Source organism: Megalobrama amblycephala, linkage group LG9 (genome assembly GCF_018812025.1).
Source record: "Megalobrama amblycephala isolate DHTTF-2021 linkage group LG9, ASM1881202v1, whole genome shotgun sequence".
NCBI lineage: Eukaryota > Metazoa > Chordata > Actinopteri > Cypriniformes > Xenocyprididae > Megalobrama > Megalobrama amblycephala.
Genome location: NC_063052.1, coordinates 31,222,144 through 31,231,390, shown reverse-complemented (window position 1 = coordinate 31,231,390; position 9,247 = coordinate 31,222,144). Strand labels below are relative to the sequence as shown.

General features: G+C 38.3%; 1 protein-coding gene across 4 annotated transcripts in view; it reads right to left on the bottom strand.

The window, feature by feature from the left end:
• Positions 1–984: 984 nt before the first annotated feature.
• si:dkeyp-115e12.6 (centromere protein F) overlaps positions 985–9,247 on the bottom strand; it is a 31,769-nt gene continuing 23,506 nt past the window's right edge. For 3 of the 4 annotated variants that reach the window (XM_048202793.1, XM_048202797.1, XM_048202794.1), the window contains exons 12-17: positions 5,410–7,769; positions 5,106–5,299; positions 4,741–4,876; positions 2,098–2,935; positions 1,842–1,997; positions 985–1,709 (exon numbers count right to left, since the gene is read on the bottom strand). In XM_048202793.1, the coding sequence (XP_048058750.1) occupies positions 1,867–1,997; positions 2,098–2,935; positions 4,741–4,876; positions 5,106–5,299; positions 5,410–7,769 (3,659 nt within the window). In that variant the 3' untranslated portion in view covers positions 985–1,709; positions 1,842–1,866. Of the gene's footprint in view, positions 1,710–1,837; positions 1,998–2,097; positions 2,936–4,740; positions 4,877–5,105; positions 5,300–5,409; positions 7,770–9,247 lie in introns of all 4 variants that reach the window. The other variant, XM_048202795.1, reaches the window with a different exon arrangement.

Below are 9,247 nucleotides of genomic sequence, written 5' to 3'. Positions count from 1 at the left end.
AAAGTGGTTTCAAATTCACAAATAAAAGATCCGCAAATAAATGATTTCACAAAAAAAAAATGAAAAACCTCACTAAAAAAATAAAGCAAAGCTGACTAAATTTGTGTGTAATTTGCAATAATGACTCGCTATTTATGGAAGCTAGTTTCCGCTACTAAATAACAGTAAAAAAAATAAAGGTAATTGCGACTTTTTAATTTCACAATTCTGACTTTTTCTCAGAATAGCTTGTTATAAAGTCCGAATTTCAAGATAAAGTTGCAATTCTGACTTTTTTCTACCAAATGCGAGCTATTTCGTGAGAAATTTGCGAAAAAATCGTCTTTTTTTCCCTCACAATTGGACATTATAACACGCAATTGTGAGTTTATACCTCACAATTCAGAGAAAAGTCAGAAATGCGAGATATAAACTCAAAATTACGAGGAAAAAGTCAGAATTGCAAGATATAAATATATCACGCGATTCAGACTATAACTTGCAATTCCGACTTTATATCACACGATTCTGACTTTATAACTCGCAATTGTGTTTATCTCGCAAATCTGAGAAAAAAAAAGTTAGAATTGTGAGATACAAACTCGAAATTGCAAGAAAAAAAAAGTCAATTGTGAAATAAAATGTTGCAATAACCTTTTTTTATTTTTTACTTCATGGCGGAAACAAGCTTCCATTGGCTGATTATATGGCTACTTACCAAATATCAAAAAGACATGAAATTGAAACGAGTCAAAATTATTTGAATCTGAGAAGAGAGTGGATACAAGACAAAATAAGCCAAGCTTTGTGGAAAATTATAGTGTATAACTAAAATTATACAGTTTATCTGTCATTTCAAAAATATTTAATAGAATGCTTTGGTTGGCCAATCAAAATGAAGCATTTCAAAGAGCCATACAAATTACCCAAAGAAACCCAAATTAAGCACAGATTCCTGGGGGGGGGGGGGGGTAAAAAAAATAAATAAATAAAAATCAACAGACATTTGGATTTCATTTACGTTTAATAAATGTAAATATTCCAAACTGAAAATCCTATAAACCATTTGATAGAAGAAACACATTACAGCAAACTTACACACAAAATATACACATGACAGTGAATCAGATAAACATTAATCTAATCAAAAACGTATCCATTCCTCAAATGCTTCATTACAAACGGACAATGATATAAATACTCCACTGTGCGTTATAAAGCTGTTAGATGACAGAGAGAGAAAGAAACAGTCTGACAGTGAATCACCATACAAGGAACGGAAACAGTCTCAGGTTGATCTGAGTCATACCACACACACACACACACACACACACACACACACACACACACACACACACACACACACACACACACACACACTCTCTCTCACAGTAGTGCACAAAGGCAAGTCTTCAAAAAGTGTGTCAATAAATAAGGCTATTCACAGAATTCAAGTTTCTAAAAGAGGGGCTATCACCACTTTTACGCAAACAAAAATATATTACATTGGCATTTCAAAGCTTTGTAAACGGCTCCACTGCTCAAACAAAACTATATGACATCAATATGCACAATAAGGCATCGCCTTTCAGCTGATGAGAAAAATTTCAAATTCTACATCACATGACAGGGCAGCACTCAGATCCTCTCGAGTGTCGTGTCGAGCAGATGACACCATTGACGCTTACATTATGATTAAAGAGGCAGTGAAATTCCTTCAGCATGGAAACCTGAAAACAAATACAGATGATGCTGTTATGAAATGTGAATTATATTAGTATAACCAGTGGAAATGACTTCAAATGCTTCTCTAGATGCATTAAACAAACATGTGTTTCAGAGCATGTATAATAAATACCTACAGGAGGTATCAGGTGTGTACAAGTACTATGGCTCTATGTCATCATCTTCCTCTTGGGGCGTGGCTTCTCTGCGTGGGAGGGGCACTGCATCGGTTCCCAGAAGCCCCCTGCGCAGGACGTACGGACAAGCAGGTCCGCTGGGGATGTCAGCAAATCCTTCAGGAGATAAAAAGGTGTGAATTAAGAGCATGTAATCTTTGGAAAACAAAAAGAGACATTTTAAAGAATGTTCACGCTACTCCGTTTCCCTTTTTACCTTTCATGACGACCTCGGGCAGGCCGTACGGTTCGTATTCGGTCTCGTCGTAAGCGGCAGACATGCGACTGCGGTTTTGCCGGATGCGTTCAGCCAGGTGAGCTGGGTTGCTCATGGGAAACATGCTGGGTAAGAACAGTTGGTTTGTAACAGTCTGCGGGGCCGGAGAGAGGGGCGGCGAGTCTGCAGGCTCTTTATCGCCTTCATCTTGCTCCGTTTCCAGCTGTTCTCCATCTGTCTGGGTGCAGGCATGGATGGAGGAATGTTTGTCCCTCAAATCCGGCTCTCGGCTCTCCTCTGTCTGAGTGGACACACTCTTCACCTCTGCTCTTTGACCCTGAGCAGGTTCATTCTTGAGTGTTTTTTCCACAGTAGCATGATGTTCACTCTGTTTATTTGTTCTGTCTTCATGACAAAGCCCATGGTTTTCCAAAGCAACAGTTTGCATAATGTCAATCTCATTATGCTCAGTGCATAACACATCAGAATTCTGGGAGTCTGCAGTCCCATAGGACTTTGTGATTGGATTTGAGTTGATTACCTCTGTCTGATATTTGGTTGAGATGGAAACACTGATTAAGGCATCTTCCTGGCTGTTTGCACTAGCATCTGCCACTTTGATCTGATCCTCAAGAGACAATGAGGCAACCGGCTGAGACTCTGAATGACTGTAATCTGCTGGTTTGGTCAGTAGAGGTGACAGCTTGTCTTCAGTGTTACTAGTCATTATATCTGAGACACAGACAGGAGGACTTCTGTCGCTGTGGTTAACAGAGCTGCTCTCGCATTCATGCTGAGCATGTCCTTCAGTCATCACCTCATTTCCAGTCAAAAGGTTCTGAAAACAATTAAAGGAATAGGTCTGTGATCTTTTGAAAGGTATTTTATTGTAGACAAAAAAAAAGAAGAAAAGAAAAGTCTATCATCATTTACTCACCATCATGTCGTTCCAAATATGCATGATTATATTAGCGCTTTTTCTTATTTAAAAAAAAAAAAAAAAAAAAAAAGATTGCGATATAAAAGGCTCCAGGATTGCTGTGCTTGTTTGTAGGGCTGAACAATGTGGGGTAAAATGTTGTGATATCATTTGAGTCTAATTGGATATAAAAGCTAAGAGCAGCTGGTTTATCAGACTATTAGTATTTTTTCAATCAGAAATCCAAGTATAGCAGATAGAAGGACTTGTCCTCTTAAGAGAAACTTAAATCCACGTAGACCGTTTTACGCTTTCCTTAAATTATGAACCTACTAACAACTAACAAACAATGTACATTTCAATCTAGGGGTGTCGAGATGTACTGATATTTGACAAAAACAGTGATATTTAAAAAATTAAATATCGTTAACGTGTTAATTAGGGGTGTCGCAATATACCAGTATTGGCAATAATGTAATATTTAGAATGAATAGTACACATTATGATAATATGACATGTAAATTATCCAGCCCCAGTATCTGGTTGACATCCCCAACATACAGTAGGTGGCGGTATTGCACCTTAAAGGGTTAGTTCACCCAAAAATGAAAAATATCCCATGATTTACTCACCCTCAAACCATCCTAGGTATATATGACTTTCTTCTTTCAGATGAACAAAAAAAATATTAAAAATATCCTGGGGCTTCCAAGCTTTATAATGGTAGTGAACGGGAGGCATGATTTTGAAGCCCAAAAAAATGCATCCATCCATCATAAAAATAGCCCATACAGCTCCATGGGGTTAATAAAGGCCTTCTGAAGCAAAGTAATTGGTTTTTGCAAGGAAAATATCCATATTTAAAACTTTATAAACTAAAATATCTAGCTTCCGGCAGATGAGCGTATGCATACTGCACAAGTCGACTTGAGAAAAGAGAAAAAAGAAAAAAAGTTAAATTACGAATTTGTTCTCATAATTTAACGACTTTTTCCTCGTAATTTAATGACTTTATTCTCAACATTTTATCTCGACTTTTTTTCTCGAAATTTAATGACTTTTTTTCTCATAATTTAACGAATTTGTTCTCATAATTTAACGACTTTTTCCTCGTAATTTAATTACTTTATTCTCAACATTTTATCTCGACTTTTTTTCTCGAAATTTAATGACTTTTTTTCTCATAATTTAACGACTTTTTCCTCGTAATTTAATGACTTTATTCTCAACATTTTATCTCGACTTTTTTTCTCGAAATTTAATGACTTTTTTTCTCATAATTTAACGAATTTGTTCTCATAATCTAACGACTTTTTTCTCGTAATTTAATGACTTTATTCTCAACATTTTATCTCGACCTTTTTTCTCGAAATTTAACAACTTTAATCTCGAGATGGTTTTATTTTTTTATTATTGCTTGGCTCTAATCCTCTTCCGTATCATGCAGCCCCTTTCCATACAATGAAAGTGAATGCTCCAATAAAAAACAAAAAGTGACTTTGTCACTTTCATTGTATGTTTAAAAAAAAAAAAAAAAAAAAAAGCAATGAAAGTGCATTCTGCTAAATTTCTCCTTGCGTTCCACAGAAGAAGTCATACAGGTTTGGAGCAACGTGAGGGAAAGTAAACAATGTCTTGGAAAACTACCCTTTAAAAGTACAGTTCAACACTTTCAACAGGTTCCCATATGTAAATAATGCCATGCTAAATGGACTGTTATTTACCTCAGAAGGTCCTTGAGATTCGCTCACATCATGTGTCATTTGGCTTTCAGGTGACACATGCTCTCCCAAGTTGGTCTGGTCATTTGTGCCATCTAATCCAGACCGATACATCACGTGTCCGACAGGCATCATGGTTCTACAGCAGACAGAGCATAAACTGAAGGGTCTTGCATTAAAGGTTCTACATAAACATCCCTCATTCACTGAACCTGTGTTTACCTTCCCCATCTCAGGACCAACATACCCATAATTCACATTGAGTACCTCACACTGCCTTTTAAATTATTATTGAACAAACACAATTTACATTACCATGTCGCTTATCACATATTTATCTTCAACAAATGCCAGTCAAGGGACGTTACCTTGTCGTTTGGGACTGCATGTGCAGCTTTCTGGGACCGCAGGGGAGGAAGAGCTCGAACTCTTTAAGCACGACGGAGGGAGAGTTGTTGCCTACTGTTTCTTCCATGGTCGAGAGCTTCCAGAGATCTAGTTCTTCAGCTTGTGTCCTGTTCTGCTCAGAGAGGTGCTGGATTTGGTTTTGTAATGTCTGGATCTGAAGGAATGAACACAGAAATAAACTGTTTAATACTAATAAGGGTTTAAATGAGCAATTATAAAAAAATAAAATAAAAAAAAGAGCATTTCCATTTTACTAAAACTTACCTGCTCCTGAAGAGACTGAACCTCTGCTTTAGAGTTTTCATGAACATCAACCAACTCCTCCTGACCTAATGAGGAGCCGTTTTGTGATTCTTTGTTTGTACTTGACAGCTCTTTGTTTTCAGTGTTCACTAAAAGTAAGGCATCTTGTTTAGCAGAAGTGTCTTCGCCCAAGTGCTTCAGTTTCAATTTCAACTCTTCATTCTCTTGTTTAACAGTCAAAAGCTCTTCCTTTATCACATCTCCCTGTAGAGCAAGCTCCGAATTCTGAGCCTTTAACACATTCAGCTCAAGTTGAGCGTCTTGTAATTCCTTTGTTACTTGTTCTAGCTCCTTGATATCATCTGTTGAAGGTTCTGGAATGTGATGTTGGAAGTTCAGAACATCTAACTGTTCATTTGGCATTGCGTTTTCTTCAATTACCTCAGAAAGTCCTGGTGCTTCTGAATTTGCACTAGAATTTGGAGCATTTTCACAACGTACATCTGAAGCGAGACATAATTCATGTGGCTTGGAAGCTTCAGTCACTTGTAGCTTATAAGATATCTCACTAGTGTTGGTTTGATCAATGTTTTGACTAACAGGCAGCTGTGCAGTAGGCTGAGAGACCTTCTCCTTCAAAATCGGGAGCGTATCCTCACTAAACATTTCATGGTCACTTATACTTGTGTTGCTAAAGACAGAATCGCAGCTTAGTTCTCTTGAGATCTCTGTAGACAGTTCAGGAGGCGTAGAGATGTCATTGGGGGCGATGTCCGTCCTAGTGCGTTTTTCTTCAAGAAAAGTGATTTTCTCTAGACATTTCTGCAGTTCCTCACCCTGCTTCTGGAGGGCGCATTCTTTATCATGCAACTCTTCCAGCAGGTTCTCAATGTGCTTGCTCTGACTTTCAAAAGCTTGGGTAAGTTGCTTAGTCTGAGCGATCACTTGCTTCTGTAGGTCCTCCAGCTTTCCTTGAGTTAGTTTCGCCTTCTCAGACTCTCTGTCTCGTGCTGCCCTCAAGCGCTCCACCTCCAAAACTAAAATGGTAGTGCTGTCCAAATCTGAAGCATCTGTGCTCAATGCTCGAGTCCTGCCTGTCTCTGCAGCTGAGGTCTTGTCCTCTGCTGGTTTAGTTTGTGCTCCAAGATCCATAATTGTTCTGGTTTCTTTGCAGACTTCTGCATTGTGAAGGTTCACAGAATCACAGATGGAACCAGGAGAAGGAACCAAGTCTCTGTTTTCTATAACAGCAGCATTCTTATCGGCATTTGGGTGGTGTTCTAGTTGTAAATATGTGACGGGAAGATTTTCTTTTGATATCTTCTCTTCTAAACTCCTAGACATCTGAAGACTGTCCAGATCTTCTTGAAGCTGTGCAATCTTTAGTGCTTCTACTTCCTCTCTTCTGATCTGCTTCCTTTCCTCTTCTCTCTCCCTCTCTCTTTCCTCCCGTTCCTGTGCAAGCTTGAGGTGAAGGTCCTGCAGGTCCTTCTTCATTCGCATTATTTCTTCCTCCATGGCAGTCTCCTTTTGCTTCATCTCAGCCAAGACATTCTTCAGCTGGGTTCCTTCTTCCTGGTCTCTTTCCTTCTCTTCCAGCCTCACCTCAGCTTCTCTTTCTAGCACATCAAGTGTTTCTCTCAGTTTCAAGCTCTCCTTCTTCTCTTGTTCCAGCTGGGTTTCCAGTTTCGCCACACTGTCTTTGAGCTCAAGAGCTTTGGCGCGTTGCTGCTCTGTCTGGGTCGAGTGTTTGCGGCTCAGCTGTTTCAGTTTGGTCCTGGCCTCCGTTTCCGCTTTCCTCTGGGTTTCGAGGTCTTCGAGTCGCTTCTGAAGCTCGTATTTCAGATCTCTAAGTTCTTCACGAAGCTCTGCATTCTCCTTCTTCAGATCTTTTAGAGGCATCGAGCCACGTTTTTCTGTCTTATCTGTTGTGCCATATGATATATCTACCTGTAGGCTGCAAGAGATGTCCGATTCGCTTTTAGGCATCATACCACTGGTTGAGTCAGATGTAAATGATTCTGTGTCCACATCTTCAATACCCGTGTCGTGTTCAGTCACTGAGGTGTCTACATCCGTTTCACTCAGCTTTAGAGAGCCACTTGGATGTGTTTGACCTCCTTTTCCTTTAAATTTCTGTGATTCCTCAGACTCAAATTTTCTGATGTGCTCAGAGTCGATGCCCTCTCCTGGCTCTCTGCCGGAAGGGTACTTAATTAGATCCTCTTCTCTTGTTCGTCCTATTTTAGGGGTCCTCTTTCTCTGAGAGTGGTTGTAAGGAGGAGACAGATCATGATGGAGGGAAACAGAGGGAGAGAAGCAGTCTCCTGCAGAGCTGAAGTGAGGAGCGGCCACAGTTGGCGGAGGAACGGCCAGCTGAGCTAAAGGAAAGAGAGGAATGAAGAAAATGGAAAAATTAGCAAATTATATGGTAAATATTATTATTAGGCAAATATAGGTAAATATAGAAAAATATAGGTGTTTAAAGGTGCCCTAGAATGTTTTTTTCACAAGATGTAATATAAGTCTAAGGTGTCCCCTGAATGTGTCTGAAGTTTCAGCTTAAATACCCCATAGATTTTTTATTTTTTTTTTATTTTAACTGCCTATTTTGGGGCATCATTAAATATGCGCCGATTCAGGCTGCGGCCCCTTTAAATCCTCGCGCTACCTGTCCCCGGAGCTCACGCTTGCCTTAAACAGCATAAAGTTCACACAGCTAATATAACCATCAAATGGATCTTTACAAAATGTTCGTCATGCATACTGCATGCATGCACCGGATCACGTAAGTACAGTATTTATTTGTGTTTACATTTGATTCTGAATGAGTTTGATAGTGCTCCATGGCTAAAGCTAACATTACACACTGTTGGAGAGATTTATAAAGAATGAAGATGTGTTTGTGCATTATACAGACTGCAAGTGATTAAAAATGAAAATAGCGACGGCTCCGTGAATACAGTAATAAACGATAGTAACTTTAACCACATTTAACAGTACATTAGCAACATGCTAACAAAACATTTAGAGAATTTACAAATATCACTAAAAATATCATGTTATCATGGATCATGTCAGTTATTATCGCTCCATCTGCCATTTTTCGCTATTGTCTTTGCTTGCTTACCTAGTCTGATGATTCAGCTGTGCACAGATCCAGATGTTAATACTGGCTGCCCTTGTCTAATGCCTTGAACATGGGCTGGCATATGCAAATATTGGGGGCGTACATATTAATGATCCCGACTGTTACGTAACAGTCGGTGTTATGTTGAGATTCGCCTGTTCTTCGGAGGTCTTTTAAACAAATGAGATTTATATAAGAAGGAGGAAACAATGGTGTTTGAGACTCACTGTATGTCATTTCCATGTACTGAACTCTTGTTATTCAACTATGCCAAGGTAAATTCAATTTTCAATTCTAGGGCACCTTTAAGCAATTATTGAAGCAAAAAAGAAAAGTCCCTGAATCCCAGGGTAATATCACAGTAAAGCATTGCCTCAAATATCCTATTGCTTATAAAACCCTAATAAACAGTTACACATTCCTATAATAACAATAATATTCATAATTAAAAAAAAAAATAAATAAATAAATAAATAATAATAATAATAATAATAATAATAATAATAATAATACACTAATGAACAATTAATCAGGGAAATATAATAATATCAGGGTAATAATAATATGATGCTCATCTACTCAGAATTTAGAGTAGGGACACAACTGATAGAAAAATATCAATTATTATCGATAATGAAAATAATCATCAATGAATTTGATTATCAATTAATCGCATCTGTGCACTGTGCTCGGAAACCGTCAGCCAGTCACGTTACTTTACAGTAGTGA